General features: G+C 59.5%; 2 protein-coding genes across 7 annotated transcripts; both read left to right on the top strand.

Moving 5' to 3' along the window:
- On the top strand, positions 3020 to 12823 carry SEMA4C (semaphorin 4C). Of its 6 annotated transcripts, none has more exons than XM_018054872.1 (15): positions 3020 to 3233; positions 5187 to 5335; positions 6767 to 6915; positions 7238 to 7300; positions 7436 to 7534; positions 7609 to 7705; positions 7823 to 7939; positions 8022 to 8173; positions 8258 to 8433; positions 8716 to 8860; positions 8957 to 9179; positions 9309 to 9421; positions 10627 to 10784; positions 10879 to 10949; positions 11078 to 12823. In XM_018054872.1, exons 2-15 carry the CDS (start codon positions 5227 to 5229, stop codon positions 11905 to 11907), a joined length of 2502 nt encoding a protein of 833 aa, XP_017910361.1. In that variant the 5' UTR covers positions 3020 to 3233; positions 5187 to 5226; the 3' UTR covers positions 11908 to 12823. The 6 variants fall into 6 exon arrangements, with proteins under 6 accessions (XP_017910361.1, XP_017910363.1, XP_017910366.1 ...); XM_018054874.1 differs by having other exon boundaries at positions 3129 to 3233; positions 5190 to 5335; XM_018054877.1 differs by lacking the exon at positions 3020 to 3233 and adding an exon at positions 3824 to 3925 and having other exon boundaries at positions 5190 to 5335; positions 6767 to 6922.
- On the top strand, positions 14138 to 21414 carry ANKRD39 (ankyrin repeat domain 39). Its single transcript, XM_018054870.1, has 4 exons — positions 14138 to 14301; positions 15285 to 15388; positions 16152 to 16355; positions 20129 to 21414. The coding sequence occupies exons 1-4, from the start codon at positions 14202 to 14204 to the stop codon at positions 20270 to 20272; spliced, it is 552 nt and encodes a 183-aa protein (XP_017910359.1). The 5' UTR covers positions 14138 to 14201; the 3' UTR covers positions 20273 to 21414.

The raw sequence follows: 21726 nt of genomic DNA, 5'->3' as shown, positions 1-21726 counted from the left end.
CGTGTAATGGGCCCTCTCTGGAACTGGTTTGGAGCTGACCAAGTCTTCTAAAACCAGTCCAAGACCAGTGAAAGAGCCTCCTCGAGGCCAGAAATTCACAGTGATGCTGGCTACTTCACCACTCACCCTTTCCAGATCCCTGAGCGCCTGGGAAAAGGCTGGGGGATATCCTGATGGAGGCCACTGGAAACGCAGCATCCGGGGCTGTGATGACGGATGCTTTCCTGCTTCCTTCGGTGATGGTGGAAGGGAAGGGCTTCCCAGGTGGACGGCTTTGATAACCCTCCTTCAGGAGGAAGTGGAGGGAGGAAGTCCTTTTCCTCTGTCCCCACTCACCTCGGTCCCCAGGCCCCCAGATCCCTGAAGGGAGGCTGACCCAGGCTGTTTCATTTCCCCCCTGTGGGTTGACGACAGCTCCTGACTGCCTTGGAAGTTGGCCAAGCAGTGTGGACTAGAGAACCCCACTGTGAACCCTGGGCCCTGCTCCTGGCAAAAGGCAGCCTCTGGTGAGCTGGAGTTAAAAGGAAGGGGCACCATGGCGGGTAACCAAAACATGGGGACAAGGGGCCCCTAGCTATCTAGATAAGACTCCCAGATCTGTCTCTAGGGCCAGCATGAGCTGCCAGTGGGTCCTTAGGGAACCTGGCGGCTGGGGTGGGGGGGGCAGGTGGTGAGGCATTTAGTCCATCTGCCTTTTCTTGGCCACAAGCAGTTAAACAAATGGGGTAAGTAAGAGGGTCTGTGTCTGTGAAGGCCTAAGGTGTGAACGCTGGGCCCCTTCCATATGAGTGTGGTCAGTCACTTCAGTTGCACTGAAGTACAACTTTGCACTTCAGTCCGACTCTGCACGACCCCATGGACTGTAGCCCCGCCAGCCGCCTCTGTCCATCGGATTTCCCAGGCAAGAATACTGGAGTGGGTTGCCATGCCCTCCTCCAGGGGATCTTCCTGATCCAGAGATCCAACCCGTATCTCCTGCATTGGCAGGCGGACTCTGTACCATCTGAGCCACCAGGGAAGCCCTCATTTTAAAGTATGAATCACGAGCAAACAGGCACGCAGGAAACTTTACCCCCTGCCCACCCACCCACGGAAAAGGCGAGCACTGGAAAGGAACAGAATCCAGCAGGAAATGAGCAAGGGAGCAAGGGGAGCAGGCGAGGAGCATTGGAGAGGGAAGAGCTGTGTGATGAGGAACCAAGAAGCCCGCCTCGAGCTACAGAAGACATCCCTGCCAGTGAAACCAAACCCTTCAGAGACTTTCCGCTGGGGCCAGTCTTGCAGGTGGGGCCAGGAGCTCAGGTCTTGGCCTGGTAACCCTCACACCTAGAGGTGAGAAAAGACAGCAGAAAACGAAGTGTCTGTGGCCTAAACGTTGGGATATCCCATAACTTAGTGGAAAGATGGGATCAGGAGTCTTAAAGCCTGATTTAACATTCTGACCTTGCTAGTTATCAGTGTGACTTTGGGCAGGTTATGCCTTCCTGCCACTCATCTGATCTATAAAATGAGAGAAGCAATGCCTACTTTGTAAAGGGTGGTCATGAGGGCAGAGTGAAGGCAGGTTGCAAAGTCTAAAGCACAGACCCAAATATGAGGGTACCCGCCTATGGATTTACCTGCCCTTAAGGAAGCAAGGTCTAACTGGGACAAGGGGGTCGCACATCATCTCCCGCCCTGTCAACTGGAACAGAGCCTTCCCTGCCCACCCCTGCTGATTCACTGGCTCACCCTCTATCTCCAGTATCTCCAAGGCCTCAGCTTTTTTTTTTTTTTTTTCTTTTTCTGGTGCAAAGGAGCTGGGAAATGCTGTGGCCAGTGCAGGAGAAGGGGCCTTTATGTATACCAGCAAAGACCCAATTGTTACTGAATCCAAACTGGACTGCTTTTCCCAATTATCTCCACTACTCTTCTGGTCTCTACTTTTTCTGATGCCAAGTTTTAACCCAGAACAAAAGCTCCTGTCGGGACTGATTTATAATCCAGATCTGCTGACAAGGCCCTAAAGGGTCCCTCCCCTCCAGGGCTGCACCATGCTTAAAGTTAGCACTCAAGCCACTGGGCCACCAGTCTCTTCACCTCTGCCCTTTGTCCCTAGCTAGGAGGTGGCATCTGTCTCCAGGTCCCAGTGGGGTAGCCTCCCTGGGGTTCTGCTGTTCACCCCCCAGCTCAGAGGACTAACTAGCTGGCAAGGAGGACAGCCCAGCACAGCCCAGGAGGCCAGAGCTACAAGGTACTTCTAGGAGCGGCTGTGGGCGGAGGCTCCCCTCAGCCCCTTTCATCTGAACATCAGGGCTCAGGTCACTTGCTCTTCAGCCTTCTAGCGGCACCAGGAGGAGTCATTTCCTGAGGGTACGCTCAGCACAACTGGAGTCGAGGGTGGTTTCACCCGGATCAGGACGAGGGGTCGCTGAGCGGGTCCCTTCTGGAGCCTGAGAAACAAGAGGCATAAGGTCTCCGGAGATTTGAGGCGGGGGTGGGGGGTGGGGGTGGGGGTGGGGTGTCCGTCTTCCTGGCTGGTGAAGTCCGTTCAGGTCTGATCGCAGGGCTCAGTGGGAGTTGAAGAAAGGAAACAGAATCGGGGGGCCAAAAGACCACTGGTGCGCCCCAAAGAGAAGCCTGGGATACTCTCCAGGAGGTGGCCCGCCCGCCTCCGTTCCAGTAACCATAGCGTGGGGAGCCTCTTAGATCCCTTCCCGAGCCGGGCTGCTCAGCTCGCACGGTTGGCTTAGGGGGACACTTCGGAAAAACCGGGTGAGTCCGATACCCGCCTTGCTAGGGCCCGATGTCCCTCCCCCGCCCCACCTCCCGGCGCGGTGGCGCAGATCTCTGCCGGGGGCCGCGGGGCGGCCTGGCACCGGGAAGGGCGGGGGTCCGAGCCCCCAGGCAGGGAGCAGGGAGGCGTGCGGGTCGCAGCCCCCTCCGGGGCGGGCCTTCGCGTCACGCCCCCGGCCTCCGACGACATCCCCCACCCCGCCTGACGTCAGGGGGGAGGTGGCGGAGAGCCTCGGCAGCGGCGGAGAAAGAGCCGGCGCCCGCCGCGGTGGCGCGGGGAGCCCGAGCCCAGGGGCGCCGAGCCGAGCCGGGCCGAGGGGCGGTGGCAGAGGGGCAGCGGAGCAGGGCGGGCAGGCACGCGCGGGCGGGCGGGCGGGCGGCGGCTCGCGGGCAGAGGCGGACCGTGGTCGGAGCCGAACGCGAGGGCGGCGCCCAGAGATTCGAGCAGCGAAGAAGAGGTGAGTGAGGCCGGGGTTGCACGGGGCCAGAGCCAAGGGGCTCTCCGGGGCCGCCGCTTTGTCCCCAGACTCGAGCAGGGGACGCTACACGCGCGAGGGACAGGGTCTGGGGGCGCAGGGAGGGGCGGCGGCGAGGACAGCTGTCCGCCCGAGCGCCTCCCTGCGCCTCCCGCGGGCTGCTTCGCGGGGGCTCGGGAGCGGGGCTAGTGGCGCCCGCAGCCCCAGCGTCCGGAGGCACGGACTGGCCAGGGGGGACGGGGCTCAGGGTTCGGGGGGGGTCCCTCGTACTGTCCGGTCCGCGCCCGCGATCTTTTCCAGGCCCCCGAACTGCCCCCGGCTCCCCCACCCCCGACGGAAAGTTTGGGGCGGGCTTGGACGGAGGCCGATGTTGTGAGATCGGATTTCCCTGCCGCGGCCCCCGGCCGCGCGCCCGCTCCGCTGGGGAGGCGGGCTGTCCTGGAAAGCCAGGCTCCAGAGCCGCGCCGCCCAGTCCCCGCCTGGAGCGCTCGCCCTGCAGCTGCTGGGGCGCCGTCCGCGGCCCGCCGCTCGGGGTGGGCAAGGGTGGGGGGCGCGCCGCCGGGACCCGCACCCCTCTACACACCGCCACCCCCGGGGCTGCCCGTTTCCGCCGCCCTGGGAGGAGTAGTGCCGGCAGAGCCTCGGAGCGCTGCGGGGTCCGGCCTGGGCCTGGGGTAAGGAATCGAGAGAAGGCTGGGAGTGTGTTGGGGGGACGGGTTGAGGGGTGAACGCATCCCCGCCCCCCTTCCACCCCCCGCCGCCCTTCCCGCGCTGGGGAACTGGGCCGACAGGGGGCGTCCGTCGGTCGGGCTCCGCCACGCTCCCAGCGCCTCCGCTTTGTTTGCATTCAAATCCCCGGAGCTGGGGGAGGGGAGAATCGCGGGGAACCCAGGACAGGGTCCCAACTGGACCCTTTGCTTTGGGGTGAACAGATCTTCAGCTTCTGTGTCTCTGTGCCCTGGAGGGCCGAAGCAGTGGACATTAATCCAGATGGCCTGCCCGGCCGGGGTCCCGGCGCGATCCCTGAGTTGGGAAGGCTCATCAGACCCCGGGAGAGCGCAGCAGGCGCTGGCCCTGCTCCGGGCGCCCCCGCGGTTCAGGAGGAACCCCCCGACGCTCCCCGCCAGGTCCTTACTTCCCCCCGCCCCCGCCTGAAAGCGCCGCAGGGAAGATCCCTGATGAGACCAGAGACCTGTCCCGCACCCCTCAGCCCGAGGGCTGGTGTCTCCTAGGAGGCTGTGCGTGGAACAGGATGAAGCCCCGGTATTTTCCACGCCCATCCCATTCCACTTCCTGCCTGCCTTCTTGGGCAACAAAGGGGCCTCGGGAAGCATGGGGCCCCTCCAGCTCCCGGCCCCACTTCAGCCCTGTGATGTGGAACGGGGTTTTGGGCTCTGCCCGGCTATTGTCTGCGCTGGGGGAGGGGAGAGGCTGGACCGCGACCCCCGCAGGCCTGATGCACCGAGTCCTCTCTGGGGGGCTTTTCCTACCGCCTGCCCCACTTACAGGTTCATCCCCTTTGGGCTGGCTGGAGCCCCAGTAGGGCCAGGTCCTGATCGCAGAGGTTATTTTAAGAAATCCTTCCAATCTGTCAGGCCCCAGTGGGGGAGGAGGGTCCTCGCTTTATTTTCTTAAACAACTTCCTGTAGAGGAAAAGTGGGGGAGGGCCGGAGGATCTTTGAGTGTCCACTCTTCCAGCTGACTCAGCTCTCCCCGTCCCCTCAGGGAGACCCCATGGTCCTTTGGAAGCTGTGGGGAAGAGGCCAGGTGTGGGAGGGGACGAGGTGGTGGCTCCCAGGGCTGGGGCGGCGGGGGGAGCCCTGGGCAGGCCTGATCAGACCTTCTGTCCTGTCCGTGCCTCCTGGCACGGCTTGTGCGGGCCCCCTTCCGGTCTGTTTTCTCTGGCTATGATTCTGACCCTTTCTCTTCCCCCAGCAGGGCAGCTGGCCTGGAGCTCAGAGCCGGGGCGTGTGCCATGGCCCCACACTGGGCCGTCTGGCTGCTGGTAGTGGAGCTGTGGGGCCTGGGCCTTGGGGCTGAGGTGTGGTGGAACCTGGTGCCCCGGAAGACGGTATCCTCTGGCGGTGAGTGTCTGAAGGCTTGGGAGCAGAAGGCCAGGAGGGACTGCTGGGGGAAGAGGGGTGCTAAGGAACTGCCTTCTGGAACGTCTGGCTTTATTCTGCAGTTGGGCTCAAGGCTCTCATGTACGTGACACAGCTTTCTAAGAAATGTGAGTGAGTGGCTCTAGGAACCCAGAACTGGTCGTCCAGGCCAGGATCTGGGGTGGCCCTCCTTATGCTTAGGACCTGGCTGCCTTGTTATCCAAGAGTGATCGTTCTGTGCCTCTCTCCCCACATCTCACTTCTGGAATTATCCCTAGCACTGAGAGCCTAAAGAGAGAAACCTGAGCCAAGATAAGCACGAAGCAAAGGGTGTTACCACCCACTCCCAAATTTTCAAGCTCTGTGCCCCCAGGAGCCCCCTTAGCAACCCTGATCCTGATATGATAGACTCTCTCCTTCTGCTGACCTGATACTCGTGCCATCTGATGGCCCTGGGTGGGGTGTGTGCGTGTGCACATGCTCCTGTGGGGGAGGGGGTCAGTGGCCTGACAGCCCTTCTGTGCACACACGCCTGTATGCAGAGGTGATGTCAGGTGTTTGTATCATCCCTGTGCTCTGGGGACCTGGGATGAGCTCACCTCCCACAGGCTCCTCTGTGCTAGCGAAGCCCTCCCTTGCTGGTCTGTGTCTGGGCCCATCGTTGGCTCCAGACACTAAGGGTGGTTTAGGGGGACCCTGAGGACAGTCCAGCAGCTATTTTGGGGGTTGACATGGGAATCCTGTGGCTACATGAATGTCGTGGCACCCTGCTCAACGGATGGCAACAGGTCTCCCCAGCCCCAGGCTGCAGCACTATCTCTGGTCCCCAGCCTCTGGTTTACCCCGCCCTCCCTGCCCTGGTCTCCACATTCCATGGCCCGCTCTGCTTGTACCCCTAGCAGCCTGCATTTGGGACCCACTGGAGGGAAGGGTTCTCTGAGACAAGGAATGCTCGCAACTTCCGTCCATCCTGCCCAGCTGGATCAAGGGCCAGGGCAAGGCTGGACCCTGGTGGGGGCAGCGGGCAGCAGAGCAGAGAAGGACGCAGCGGCGGAGGAAGCGAAGGCGGGATGGGGAGGTGGCTGCTGACCCTGAGAGTGAGAGCCACCAGGCTGATGGTTTCCTCTGGCTGAGATTTCCTTCCTTCCTTCCTCCTCTCCCGCCCAGATTTGCCTCCCTGGGTGGGGAAAGCCAGGGAGGCTTGGGTGGAGCTGTCAGAATCAAAAGCCTATTCAGAAAATGCCCCTTATTGCTGGTCAGAGGAGCTTGGCTGGCATCTGCTTGTGGGATGCTGGCTCTAATGTGCAGTGACCACTGCATAGAGGAGGGCTAATTCTGGGGGAGAGGGGATGCCTGGAGTCCCGGGAAGGTCCACTCACCCCAGCCCTGGTCACTCCGGCCTTGTCCCTGCAGAGCTAGCCACGGTGGTGCGGCGCTTCTCCCAGACGGGCATCCAGGACTTCCTGACGCTGACCCTAACCGAGAAGACGGGGCTTCTGTACGTCGGGGCCCGGGAGGCCCTGTTTGCTTTCAGCGTGGAGGCTCTGGAGCTGCAGGGAGTGGTGAGAGGTGGGGGAGCGGGAGGCACACAGGGGTGAGAGAAAGGACCTGGGGGCTTCGCTTGGACGGGCTGTCCCCTGGGCTTGGCCGCCCCCGCTCCATCCTCCCTGGTGAGCATGTCGCTTCGCCTGCAAGTCTGCAGCACTCGCTGGGACCGCTGTGCTGGGGGAGCAGGGGCCCTGGTCCTCTCTGGAATAAGCTCCCGGAGAGTGGGGACAGTGTCTTCCCACCCGGAGTCCCCATGTTGCTGCCACGAGCGGTGCTGATGACACATGCGTGGTGTGCACCTGCAGCGATGCTGACGTGTCCCCTCCCTGTCCTCAGATCTCATGGGAGGCGCCAGTGGAGAAGAAGGCTGAGTGTATCCAGAAAGGGAAGAGTAACCAGGTCGGCTCTCCAGGACCTGCTGGCGGGCGGGGGGCGCATGATGCACGCTCTTTCCGCTCCGTCCCAATGGTGGTCTGGGTCCCGGGGTCCCTGTGTTCCAGGCACTCAGACTAACAGATGCCCCTCTGTCCCCAGACGGAGTGTTTCAACTTCATCCGCTTCCTGCAGCCATATAACACGTCCCACCTGTACGTGTGCGGTACCTACGCCTTCCAGCCCAAGTGCACCTACATTGTGAGTGCTGCGCCCCTCCCCCAGCCCCCAGGCCTGTTCCTGTTGCATCCTCATGGCCGTGTCCCCTCCCCCAGGACATGCTCACCTTCACCCTGGAGCGGAGCGAGTTTGAGGATGGCAAGGGCAAGTGCCCCTATGACCCGGCCAAGGGCCACACCGGCCTCCTTGTGGGTGAGTGGCTGTCCCACTGCAGGTTGGGAGTCCCCAGGACTTGTTCCCGCTCCGGGACCACGTGGCCTGGGTGTCTGCACCTCGCTTCTGCATGGGCTGACCCCGTGTCTCCTGTAGACGGTGAGCTGTACTCGGCCACACTCAACAACTTCCTGGGCACGGAACCAGTCATCCTGCGGAACATGGGGCCCCATCACGCCATGAAGACTGAGTACCTGGCCTTCTGGCTCAACGGTGAGCCCTGAGAAGCCAGCTAGGTGTGGGAGGCACCTGGAGGGCCCGATGTCTGGGCTGACACACCTCCCCTTCCCCCCAGAACCTCATTTTGTGGGCTCCGCCTACGTCCCAGAGAGTGTGGGCAGCTACACGGGGGACGACGACAAGGTGTACTTCTTCTTCAGTGAACGCGCTGTGGAGTACGACTGCTACGCCGAGCAGGTGGTGGCCCGCGTGGCCCGCGTCTGCAAGGTATAGACCGCTGAGGCGGGCAGCCTTGGGTGCCCGGCAGCCCAGCAGGGCTGACCGGCCGCGGTGTCCCCTGCCGTTTGCCAGGGCGACGTGGGGGGCGCACGGACGCTGCAGAGGAAGTGGACCACGTTCCTGAAGGCACGGCTGGTGTGCTCTGTGCCCGACTGGCAGCTCTACTTCAACCGGCTGCAGGCGCTGCACACGCTCCAGGGTGCCTCCTGGCACAACACCACCTTCTTCGGGGTTTTCCGGGCGCGGTGGTGAGCTGGCCAGGAGCCCTCGGGGGTGGGAGGAGCGGGTCTGTGGGTTAGGGGTGGTTGATGGGGCAGGCCTCTCGGGGAGGTCCTGGGGGTCAAGCAGGACGTTGGGCTCCTGCCCCTTTCACCACCCCTCCGTGAGAGGTGCCCCCAGTGGCACTTTGAGCTGCCACCACATCACGTGTGGCCGTGGCCTCCTTGGGCTCGGGCCCTCCCTTCCCGTTGCACGCCCTGCGCTGTGGGCACCCAGCTCTGACCCTTGGGGTCCCTCCTTTGCTGTGACAGGGGCGACATGGACCTGTCAGCAGTCTGCGAGTACCAGTTGGAGGAGATCCAGAAGGTGTTCGAGGGGCCCTACAAGGAGTACCACGAGCAGGCCCAGAAGTGGGGCCGCTACACTGACCCTGTCCCTAGCCCGCGGCCCGGCTCGGTGAGTTGTCCCAGGCGGGGATGCGCGCACCTTCTCTGCTCTGGTGCCTCACCCTCTGGGCTGACAGCTGCCCCCCAAACCCTGCCCACCCCCCAGTGCATCAACAACTGGCACCGGCGCCACGGCTACACCAGTTCCCTGGAGCTGCCCGACAACATCCTCAACTTCATCAAGAAGCACCCACTGATGGAGGAGCAGGTGAGGCCTCGATGGGGCCGCCCCCTGCTGGTGAAGAAGAATGCCAACCTCACCCACCTGGTGGCGGACCGGGTCACGGGGCTTGATGGGGCCACCTACACGGTGCTGTTCATCGGCACAGGTGGGTACGGATGTGGCAGCTTGGGGCTAGGCAAAGGCCTGTGTGCCCGAGGCAGGGAGATCCAGACACAGCCCCACCCCAGGACCCTCCTGCCCTTTTCTTGACACCTGCTCCCCCCGACTCCTACAGGAGATGGCTGGCTGCTCAAGGCTGTGAGCCTGGGGCCCTGGGTTCACCTGATTGAGGAGCTGCAGCTATTTGACCAGGAGCCTGTGGAGAGCCTGGTCCTGTCCCGGAGCAAGGTAACAATCAGGCCCCACCCACCGTGTCCTCGCATGGCCCCCAGGGGCGGCGAGATGCCCGAGAGGGGAGCCAGAACGCTCGTGGAATCTGCACTCTGTGGGCGCCCTATCTTCCATACAGCCCGGTCCTGAGGGCGCTTAGCAGCTGTTTTCAGGCCCCTCAGGGGGCTGTGCCGCCGCCCACCCGGCCTCATGCCACTTTGGCTCCTGACGCCCGCGTGATGCCTTCTTGCCTGCCATCCCCAGCCCCAGCGTAGTCAGCAGTTCCCTGAAGTGCTGCTCGAAGCTTCCCTTCCCCAGCGCCTCTCGTCCCTTGCCCAGCCCCTCTCGTCCCTTGCCCAGGGCCTCTCTTCCCTTCCCCAGCCCCTCCCGTTCCTTGCCCAGGGCCTCTCTTCCCTTCCCCAGCCCCTCTCCTCCCTTCCCCAGCGCCTCTCCTCCCTTGCCCAGCGCCTCTCTTCCCTTCCCCAGCACCTCTCGTCCCTTGCCCAGCCCCTCCCGTCCCTTCCCCAGCCCCTCCCGTCCCTTCCCCAGCCCCTCTCTTCCCACGTGTCTGTGGCACTTCCACATGCTTGGCATTTCCCAACTCTGGAGGCTCAGGTTGTTCCCCAGAACGTGGAATCATGGCAGAAAGAAAGCCTGTAGTTGCAGAAACACACAGATTGGCTATCTCCATTGAAACAGGAAAATGCCTTATGCTTTGCTGGTGCTATTGTGAGGCTGACGGGATCTGCGGAAACTGAACTTCCTGCGCTATTTATACTATTCTGGAGCTGTGCGTGTGTGTGTGTGTGTGTGTGTGTGTGAGAGAGAGAGAGAGTGTATGTGTATGTGAGAGTGAGTGTGTGTGAGTGTAAGAGTATGTGTGTGTGCATGTGGGGGGGACTGAGTGTGAGTGGGTATAAGTGTGTGAGTGTGTGTACATGTGTGTGTGAGTGTGTACGTGTGTGTGAGTGAGCAGGCACAAGGACACCTCTCAGCCTCACAGGTCTGCTGTTCCTTTCTAACAAGGTCACAGCTGTAAGGGGCTTAGGATTGCTCCTGGCTTATAGTAAGTCCTCCGTGCCTTCCAGCCCTCAGATTTCCCACTCTGGGACATGAGCACAGCCCACTTACTGCTTCGGCCCCGGTGCCCTGGCAGTCATCCGAGCCCCCGCGCGGGCACGGCCCAGACCTGGCTCAGTCTCCGTCCTGTGCTTCTCTGGCAGAAGCTGCTCTTCGCGGGCTCCCGCTCCCAGCTGGTACAGCTGCCCCCAGCCGACTGCATGAAGTACCGCTCCTGCGCTGACTGTGTGCTCGCCCGGGACCCCTACTGTGCCTGGAACGCCAACAGCAGCCGCTGCGTGGCCGTGGGCGGTCACTCCGGGTGAGGGGGGCTTCTGCATGTGCGGGGACCAGCGGGGAGGGGAGGGGAGGGGGGCTGGAGCCGGGACGCTGACGGATCCCTCTCCTCCTACCAGGTCCCTGCTGATCCAGCACGTGGCGGTCTCGGATACCTCGAGCATCTGTAATTTCCGGGGCAGTAAGAAAGGTGAGCTGTTGTCTTAGCCCTCCTTCCAGGGTGTACGGGCCTCGGAGGACCAGAACTGGAGTGTCATTGTCCTCCCTCGGCCTGGGCGTCTTGCACCCCACTGACTCTCCTTTTCTCCGCCACTACAGTCAGGCTTACGCCCAAAAACATCACAGTGGTGGCGGGCACGGATCTGGTGCTGCCCTGCCGTCTCTCCTCCAACCTCGCCCACGCCCGCTGGACCTTCGGGGGCCGCGACCTGCCCGCGGAGCAGCCCGGCTCCTTCCTCTATGATGCCCGGCTGCAGGCCCTGGTGGTGATGGCTGCCCAACCCCGCCACGCCGGTGCCTACCACTGCTTCTCGGAGGAGCAGGGGGCCCGGCTGGCTGCTGAAGGCTACCTCGTGGCGGTGGTGGCTGGCCCGTCAGTGACGCTGGAGGCCCGGGCCCCGCTGGAGAACCTGGGGCTGGTGTGGCTGGCTGTGGTGGCCCTGGGCGCCGTGTGCCTGGTGCTGCTGCTGCTGGTTCTGTCCCTGCGCCGGCGGCTGCGCGAGGAGCTGGAGAAAGGTGCCAAGGCGGCCGAGAGGACCCTGGTGTACCCGCTGGAGCTACCCAAGGAGCCCACCAGCCCCCCCTTCCGGCCCGGCCCCGAGACGGACGAGAAGCTCTGGGACCCTGTGGGCTACTACTACTCAGATGGGTCCCTCAAGATCGTGCCTGGCCACGCCCGGTGCCAGCCCGGTGGTGGGCCCCCCTCACCGCCCCCCGGCATCCCCGGCCAGCCCCTGCCTTCTCCGACACGGCTCCATCTGGGAGGTGGCCGGAACTCCAACGCCAACGGCTATGTGCGTCTCCAGCTGGGAGGGGAGGACCGCGGCGGCCTCGGGCATCCTCTGCCCGAGCTCGCCGACGAACTGAGGCGTAAACTGCAGCAGCGCCAGCCGCTGCCGGACTCCAACCCCGAGGAGTCCTCAGTATGAGGGGGCCCCTCGGGCGGTGGCCTGGGAGGCACGGCTCCCTACGTTTTTGCACAGGCACCAGCTACCTCAGGGACATGGCATGGGCAACTGCTCTGCCCGGGACCGCCCGGCCATGAGGACCTGCTCTGCCAGCACGGGCACTGCCACTTGGTGTGGCTTACCAGGGCACCAGCCTTGCAGAGGCACCTTCCTCCTCTGTGAGAGGCTGTGGATCACAGACGCGTGGGACCCCAACAGCCGAAACCTTTCAAGGCAGAAGTTGCAGATGTGGGTGTGTTTGTGTACATATGTGTGTGAATGCAGATGTGTGCACATACGCCTGTGCGTGCGTGCGTGCGTGCATGTGTGTGTGTGTGTGTGTGTGTGTGTGTGTGTGTGAGAGGCAGTCTTCCTGTTTCTGTCGAGTCTTCCCTTGGCCTGGGGTCCTCCTGGTGGGTCATTGGCGCTATGAAGGGGAAGGGGTCGTACACTTTGCCTCCCCTGCCCCCACCTGTCCCCAGTAGGGGGCAGCCATGTACATATGGGGGTGGGCCGGGCAGGGTGCTGTGCCCCTTGGGGGGAATCAGGGCTCTGGGGTGGGGCCTGGTCCTGCTCCCAGGGCTATGAATGTGTTCAGGGTGGGGGGAGGGAGGTGCAGCCTCCTGTGTGTTTGGGGGGAAGGGTTGGGAGGGGCTTCCCACTTGGCCCTGGGGCTCAGTGGTGTTTTATACTTGTCCTCCCTGGCAGGGCTGGGAAAGGTTGTGTGGGGGGGGGAGGGGGGGAGGCGAGAGGGGTGGGCATGCTGGGGATCTGGCATTTCCTCTCCCAGCCCTAGGAGGAGGGCTCCCAGCAGTGTAACTTATTGTGTCCCCGCGTATTTATTTGTTGTAAATATTTGAGTATTTTTATATTGACAAATAAAATGGAGAGAATGAAACTGTTCTGTCATGGAGATAAGACACTTGGGCTGAAACCTTCTGAGTGCCAAGAGGGAGGCTCCCTGTGGGCTGAGTGGGGCTGGACCGGCCCCCTTCCTGCTTGTGCCCCTCTCTAGAGAGGGGTCCAGAGGCCAGGCTCCAGTGTTTTCCCACAGTGGTGGGTTGGGCTGGGAACCAGACCAGGGCCACAGCCTCTGGGGAGCCAACCATGGCTTCTGGCCAAAGGGAGAAGTCGGGGCTTGGGGAATAGAAGCAGTAGAAGGGGAGGGGCCTGGCTTCCCAGTACTCTGGGAAGGCGAAATGGGAGTGGGGGCCGCGGAGAGGAACTTCCTAGAAGCAGCTTAAACTTGTGCGGACTGGCTCATGTGAGGATGGGGCTCCCCACCACTTTAAGGGAAGAATGATTACTTTCAGCCTTTACCTGCAGGAATGTTAGTCTTGAATGCTTCAGATAACCATGCAATATGGAACTTCCTCCACTGCCACAGGTAGGCACCAAGCCCCTTTGCTTTAGGAAGGAGCCTGTCCAGGGCCAAGATATTTTTAAGAAAACCAGGACCTAGCCTGGCCTCTGTAATTCACGCCCACACACAGGCAGTGGAAATGAAGAGTCCTCTGTACCCTTGACCAGTCTAGGGGACCTGCTGCGGCTGGAACAAGCTGCTGCTGTAATAGAGGCCTGGCATCTGCTGATTTGAGCAGCTAGCTTCCTGCATGGTCAGTAACCCACAGCCGAAGGAAGTTCATTCAGTAAATTAGCACTGGGGCGTGACGGTTCCAGCTTCTTTTCCCTACCCACTCCCCCACCCCCGCCCTACCCCGGGCCTACTTGCAGGTGGTTTCAGGAGCCAATACAAGTTGTGACCATCTGCCTCCCATGGCGTTTCAAGAAGTGGGCAGCAGGGACAAGAGGAAGGAGGGGGTCTTGGCCTTTCAACTGGTCAGCGCGCGGCCGTGGGGACCCATCAACCTGAGTCCGAGATGGTGAGGGAAAGAGGTGGGGAAGGGCCTTGGGGCCCGCCTGGTGACCCCCGACCCTGGGGATCCCGGTGGGACCAAGAGAACCTGGAGGGGGCCACATACAAGGCCGGCTGCCCTCCCCAAGAGTCGGTGCTGGGTCTCAGCGGGCGCGCCCGGGCCTCCGCTTAGCCTGGGACGCCCTCTCGTGGCCGCTTCGGGCCGGCGCGGCTCAGCGCCGCAGGTCCCGCCCTGCCGTCGCGATTGGCTCCCGGGCCCAGACTCAGACGCTTGATTGGTCGGCCCCGTGGCTCGTGCGGACGCCGAATGGTCAGACCGGGCGGTACGCTGAGGCCGCGCCCATGCCGGCCCGTGGCGGCGCCCGCGCCCCGCAGCCGGTGGGCGGGCGCGGAGAGCGACATGGCGGCGCCGCGGCCCTGCGCGGATGGCCCCTGCTGCTCCCACCCGAGCGCGGCGCCCGGCGTGCAGCAGACGCTGGACGAGATGGACTTCGAGAGGGGTGAGGGGGTGCGCGGCTCTGCCGGCCCGGCGCCTTCCGGCGTCCGCAGGCCCCCGGGGCCAAGGAGGTGGCCGTGAACCGGGATCCCTGGAGGGAAGCTGCCGGGGTGGGGATGGGAGCGGGTCTGGTCGGAGCGCGGGCCGGCTGAGAGCCCGCCGGGGACCTGGCGCGAGCTTGGCAGTAGAAACGCCGGCTCGTCTGCAGGTCGGGAAACAGGCATTGGCTTCGGTAACTTTCCCCGGTGGTGCGGCGGGATCCGACTCCCCACCTGGTGCGACCCCGGGACACCCAGGCCCGCTCCGGGGGTCTGAGAGGGACCGGGCGGCAGAGTCTGCTTCCAGGGTGCTGCACCCACCCCGAGGGTATGGAGCTTCAGACCAGGGGGCTGCGCTGTTCCGGGCTGTTTGTCGGGCACTGCAGGTGTCATCCTTACGTGTGCGTCAAGCGGGGTAAATGCTTTGCCCCAGACTATCCGTGGTGCCCGCAGCTGTGTGCACAGAGCCTTGCTCTGTCTGGTTCCCCAGCACCCACACGGCCTGCCACCTTTGCCCCCGACTCTGCTCAGGCCTTCCAGCCAGTCCCTGAGATGTGTGTAGGGTTCCGAGGACTCTGAGGATTCCACAAATTAGATGCCTGCTCACCACTGTCCCTGTGGTTTTCACTTTGGGCTGGCACCTGACAGTGTTTGCTTGTGACTGTATATTCAAACATCTTAAATAGTACTTTATCCAACACTGGTGTGTTTGAAGTGGGGGAGAAGGGAAGTCGTGTCTGGCTAGTCTCCTGTCCTGGTTAGACAAGCCCCTGGTCTGTCTGGCTCCAGCACCCCTCAGTGCGCAGCTCAGAGGAGGTGCTCAGGTCACATTCGCTGAGCAGACGAATTCCCATTTGGTAGATGAGAAGACTGAGGTCTAGAGGTAAAGGAAGTGCTAGAAGCCCCCAGTCCATGACCATTATTCAGTGCTCGGGTTGTGCCTCTGCAGGAATCTGGTCGGCAGCCCTGAACGGAGACCTGGGCCGGGTGAAGTATTTAATCCAGAAGGCAGCGGACCCCAGCCAGCCTGACTCCGCAGGCTACACCGCTCTAGTGAGTTGGGAGGAGCCTCAGCTCTGGGTTCCTGCTCTCTGGACGGGGATGATGTTTGCCGTTTCCCTTCTCCCACTTTTCTCTCCCAGCAGGGCTTCTGTTTAAGCATCTTATGAATCTGGGTTTTTTTTTAATTAGCCGAGGTGCTTTGCACTGATTGTTTAACATCATTTTCATAACGGTAAAGAATCCACCTGCCAAGGCAGGAGACATGAGAGACCTGTGTTCCATCCCTGGGTCGGGAAGATCCCCTGGAGAAGGGAATGGCAACCCACTCCAGTATCCTTGCCTAGAAAATCCCATGGATAGAGGAGCCTCTTGGGTTACAGTCCATAGGGTCGCAAAGAGTCAGACAGAACTGAGCGACTAATACTTTCACTTTCACTTTCATAATGATACTGTGAGATAGGATTGGTAATTATTGAGACTTCCCCAGCAGTCCAGTGGCTAAGATTTCACCTTCCCATGCAGGAGCATGGGTTCTACCCCTGGTTGGGGAGCCAAGATCCTACATTCCTGGGGACTGCTGAGCCCAAGTGCCACGAGGAAAGATCCTGCATGCCACGACTAAGACCTGACACACCCCAAAATAAATAAATATATGTTTAAAAAGGAGTGGTTATCACTCCCACTTTGCGGTGGCTGAGCCTGAAGCTAGGCGTGCAGGCTCGCCCTGGCCACCCAGCTGCCAGAGGGGGCTCCGGCCGCCGCTGCACGCCTCACCCAGGGCTCTGCCTCCTGACCCCGACTCTGTTCACCGCAGCACTACGCCAGCCGCAATGGGCACTATGCCGTGTGCCAGTTCCTGCTGGAGAGTGGGGCCAAGTGTGATGCCCAGACCCACGGGGGAGCCACCGCCCTGCACCGCGCCAGCTACTGCGGGCACACGGACATTGCCCGGCTCCTGCTCTCGCACGGCTCCAACCCCAGGCTGGTGGACGCCGACGGCATGACCAGTCTGCACAAGGTGCGTCGCCTTTCAGAAGTTTCACAGGCTGCAAGAACTTCTTGTCTCTTGTCATTATAAAACCTAGAACATGGGAATTCTCTGGCTGTCCAGGGTTTAGGACGTGGCATTCTCACTGCTTGGGCCCAGGTTCCATCCCTGGTCAGAGAACTAAGACCTCATAGGCCACATGGCATAGCCAAAAATAAAAAAGGTATAACATGTTCATGGTAGAAAACATGGGGATAACAGAAAAGTGTAAAGTAGAAAATCAGAATCATTTGTAATCTCAGTGCTTACCTATCATCACTTTAGAATTAACATATAATTTTCCAGCAAGTTTCCTGTGCATGTAAATTAGTACAAAACATAAGGTGTTATTTTCTCTCTTCTTAGTGATGCGTCCTCAATGCTTTTTTCACATAGTTTTCTGAAACTTGTACCTACCTTTGCCTGTTCTAGTCCACTTTCCACACTATGACCAGAGTAATCATTTAATTAAAAGTTTTCTGCCTAGAAACACGTACCCACAGTGTACAGCTTGAGGAGTACATAATACCTGCTCTGGACACAAATTCGCTCTCTGCCCCCCTTCTCAGCAGCTCAGTCTTCTGGGTCACTTTATTGACTGGGGGATTTCTGCAGAAATTAACACCTATGGCTGGCGATTTTTCTTTCACCAACACTTTGCAAGTTATTGGGCTTCCCAGGTGGCACAGTGGTCAAGAATTCGTCTGCCAAGGCAAGAGATGTGGGTTTGGTCCTGGGTCGGGAAGACTCCCCTGGAGGAGAAAATGACAACCCACGCCAGTATTCTTGCCGGAGGAGCCTGGCAGCCCACAGTCCATGGGGTTGCGCAGAGTCGGATGTGACTGAGCGCACGTATCGTGGGTTATTACATTCAGCGGTTACCACCGGACACGCCTGTAAAGTCTTCTCATTTTTGTGAAACGTTGTCTTCAGTCCGCTCTGCTGTCGAAGCAAAGGAGCATTCTTTCTTCTTGCTGGTCTAGTATTCGTATCGTCTGAATCAGGACTTTATTCTGGAGAGCCAGCATCTTCTTAGACGCTAGCATATGTGTCACTTGGAGGATTGGAGAAAGTATCTTCATAAAATTCACCAAAAAATTCTTCACTCAAAATTTCTTGATGCATCATTTTTGAAAATTTTACATTTATGATATATACAGCGTTGGGACAGGAACCTAATGGAGCAAAATGTGAATGATGACGACGATTATGTTACGTAATGAACCCTGGCAGTGTTAACTACAGCTGTGCACCGTGAGTTACCTGTATCACTGTCTGAAAGCATATCATGTGTTAGGGCATCCCCTGTTGCTGATTTCTTGTTCATCTTTAAAAGGCACTTGATGCATCCGTGAGGCCTGTGCGTATAATCTGGTCCTCTCTTAGCCCACTTGATCTTCTCCCAGAGCCATGGTTTAAAGCGGGGTTCGGACCACACCATGCCTTAGAGTCCTCTGGAGGCTTGCTTCTACCGAGTCCTTAAGCTGGTTAACAGGCCTTAGGGGGTTGGCCCCTGCCTACCTGGCAGCTTGTCCTGAGCTCCTTCCTGGCCCCTTGCCTGTTATGCTCAGACCCTGCTAGTTGTCTTCAGCTTCTTTCTTTTTAAGTAGTTTTATTTACTCCGTTATTCTTGGCTGGCTGTGTGGGCTTTTCTCTAGCTGCAGCGAGCAGGAGCTCCTCTTCACTGTAGTGAGCGGGCTTCTCATGCCGCGGCCTGTCTAGCTCTGGAAGACAGGCTGTAGAGACGTAGGCCTCAGTGGCTGCAGCCCCCAGCTCCGCACCACAGGTCCAGTCGGGTGGTCCACGGGCTCAGCTGCTCCTCGGCGTCTGGGGTCTTCCCAGGCGAACCCACCTCTCCTGTGTTGGCAGCAGACTGTTTACCACTGAGCCACCAGGGAAGCCCCCATCGCCCGTCTCTCGAACCCCCTTCTGCATCCCTTGCCGGCCGCAGGCAGCGGCTCCTGCTGTCCGGAGGCCTCTCCTCTTCCTTTGCCCTCTGGCTTGTGTCTGTTCTTCCTGGACCGTCACACGCTCAGAGAGCCTTCCTCTTCCTCGCGGAGGGCAGCCCCCCCACCTGGATGCCCAGAGCACCCTGCACCTGACTCCTGCCCCTCTTCCCGCTTGGAGCCCCCGCTCCGTGATCTCTGCCTCTCTCACTGGGGCAGCTGGAGTTGGCCTTGTTTCCCCTTGCAGCCGGAGCACCAGGCCCAGATGCCGAGAGAGCAGCTGGGGGCCCTCTTGTGTGGAGACCCTTGCCGGTTGGAGAGGCAGATTGCTCATTTCCCAGTGGTCTGAACCGGTGTTGCTCGAGTGTTTCACCACCACAGCGCCCATGATGAGTGCTGACAGGCAGGGCACTGCCGGGACGGACCCAGCTGCTTTCACCCACGGCTTGCAGCATTCTGAGAAATTCAGAGAGCAAATATGTGTGAGGACTCTGAATCACCCGGCCCTTGCTTCCAGCCTCCCTCCCTCCTGCAAACTTTGGCACCTTGTTTTTTTTTTTTTTTTTCTAAAAATTATTTGGAATTCTCACAACTGCTCATAATTGAAGGAATAATATTCAGAACCCCGGGTCTGTCCTCATCAAGATATTTATGCCTCGTAAAGATTTAGATTCAAATTTGAGATGGTGTTGGGTACTAATATTTGATGTCCTTCAGGAGCCCTTGTCTGTTGGAAGAAGTGGGGAATAGAGTGATATAGCTATTGAGAGCTCGAACTTTGGGGTCAGACAGACCCGACTTAGAATTCCCCAGGCTGCTACACTAGCTCTGTGACCCTGGACAAGTTACTCAATTTTTATAAGCCTCAGTTTCTTCATCTATAAAATAGAAACAATAGTATTTCTTACCTCTGATGGTTATTGGAAACGTTGAATAAGATAATCTGTGTAAGTCACCTAACTCTGTTCTTTTTTGGAGGATGTGAGTTAGAATTGACATCCAAACTGTTTATCTCAGAGGGAGGAGGAGAAACCTGGGTAGTAGACCTGTTTCTCTCTGCTCATCTGAAAGTTCCCCAGGACAAGGGCCATGTCCGATGCGTCTTGTGCCCATGGTGCCCCCTCTAGACAATGTGCGTGTTTGTCCAGATGCTTAGAAGTCCAGGGTTCTACACTTGCTCTTTTGGGGGGGCCTTTCTCGTGGCGGCGAGTGGAGGCTGCTCTCTAGCTGCAGTGCACAGGCTTCTTGTTGCAGAGCCCGGCTCTAGGGATGTGGACTCCGCTGTCCTGTGGAATGTGGGATCTTCCTGGGCCAGGGATTAAGCCTGTGCCCCTGCGTTGGCAGGCAGATTCTCAACCACTGGACCACTGAGGCTGGGGTCCGCTCTACTTGTTCTTTTTTTTCCCCTCTTTGGCCGCACCTGGTGGCATGTAGGATCTTAGTTCCTTGCCAGATCCCTGTGGCCCATGGAATTTTTCTGGACCAGGGGTTGAATGAACCTGCACCCTCTGCACTGTAAGTGCAGAGTCTTAACCACTGGATGGTCAGGGACGTCCTCGGAACTTGTCATTAATGTTCAGGCTTGAGCCAAGAAGCATGGCCCCTGAGTAGAGGGCACAGGAGGGAAAGCTCAAGCTGACTGCCAGGGCGGCACCAGGGCGCCCCAGCGCCCTGCACGCGCATCATTGGCAGGAGTCCAGGGAGATCTGCTCCGCCAGCCAGCAAGGCCTACTGTAGGACCCGAAGGGCCCCAGACGCAGAGTGAGAAAGAGCGGGCGCAGCGGGGTTCAGCTTTTGATTGGGCTCCTCTCCCCACAGGCTGCCGAGAAGGGTCACATGGACATCTGCTCCCTCCTGCTGCAGCACAGCCCAGCCCTGAAGGCCATGCGGGACCGGAAGGCCCGGCTCGCCTGCGACCTGCTGCCTGGCAACAGCGACCTGCGGGACCTGCTGGCCAGCTGAGTCGCCGCCTCCTGTCTCAGTAGCGCTCCGAGGACTCGGACAGCTCTCCCAGCCCCCACCTGGACAGCACCCAAGCTGCAGGGCGAGAGCCCGAGGCCGAAGGACCGGCAGAGCCTCATCCTGGCCCCTCAAAGGGAGGGAATTCAGATTGCGGGGGCTGCCAGGGTGACTGCCTGGACAGATGATCGTATTCTAAATTAGCTCATGTGGAAACATCTATCCATGTAGAAAAAATAAAATTATCGCCTTACCTCATCCCCTGCACAAAAATAAATTTGGAGTTAAGACCCAAATCTGAAAATACAAAACTGCGTAAGCATGAGAAGCAGCTATGGATTACGTGACACGTGAAAAGCTGCTTTCTAGCCAGGTGACCTTGGTACAAGCCACTGTACCCATTGTGTCCCGTGGCCCCATCTCAGGTAGGAGTGACTGGTGGGGTCCCTGTGGGCATGAGACAAGTGAAGACCTGAGGAGCACCGATGGGGCGCCCAGAGCCTCGAAGACAGCATTTGAGCTCCCACCTCCCGAAAACGTGACCCACACCTGCATCTATACCGTAAGTTCATTCATGTTAACTGAGAGACTGCTGCTGCTGCTAAGTCGCTTCAGTCGTGTCCGACTGTGTGCGACCCCATAGACAGCAGCCCACCAGGCTCCGCCGTCCCTGGGATTCTCCAGGCAAGAACAGTGGAGTGGGTTGCCATTTCCTTCTCCAGTGCGTGAAAGTGAAGTCGCTCAGTTGTGTCCGACTCTTCGTGGCCCCATGGACTGCAGCCCACCAGGCCCCTCCGTCCATGGGACCCTCCAGGCGAGAGTGCTGGCGTGGGTGCCATCGTCTTCTCCGTCTGGGACTACAGGTGCTGTTGCTTTATGTTGCAATCATTGCCAATTTCTAGGGAGGCGGAATGCCTGTCTTCGGTGACCTTCTTGTTCAAATTTAAATTTTTCAATTTCTAAATTTTTTCCTTGATTCATAGGAGTCATTTTTGTACTTTGGATATTGATCCTTTGTTTTATATATATATCCACATATATCTTTTTCGTGCTGTCTCTTAACTGTGTTTGTTGTTACCTGTTTATGAAAATTGGTACAGTGGATGGCAGTTTGGCAATATCTACTAAAATTTAAGTGAGCAAGACCAATACTTCTAATTTCTCTGTAGCTCCCTAGAGAAATATCCATGTATACAAAGTGTGTGTGTGTGTGTGTGTGTGTGTGTGTGTGAGTGATCTTAGTTCCCGCACCCAGGATGGAACCCGCATACCCTGCATTGGAAGCACCGAGTCTTAACCGCAAGTCCCCAAAGATGTCTGTTTACAGATGCATTTACAAAGATGTGCACTGGAGCACGGGGTGAAATGTTGAGAAGTGGAGCTAAACCCAGTGCTCCCAACAGGGGGACAAATAAGACTCCGGCCTTGGAGCCACATGGGCAGAGATGAGGTTCCCG

This window comes from Capra hircus, chromosome 11, assembly GCF_001704415.2.
Source record: "Capra hircus breed San Clemente chromosome 11, ASM170441v1, whole genome shotgun sequence".
Taxonomy (NCBI): domain Eukaryota; kingdom Metazoa; phylum Chordata; class Mammalia; order Artiodactyla; family Bovidae; genus Capra; species Capra hircus.
The sequence above is the reverse complement of the archived record's forward strand: the minus strand, read 5'-3'. Positions and strand labels throughout refer to the sequence as shown.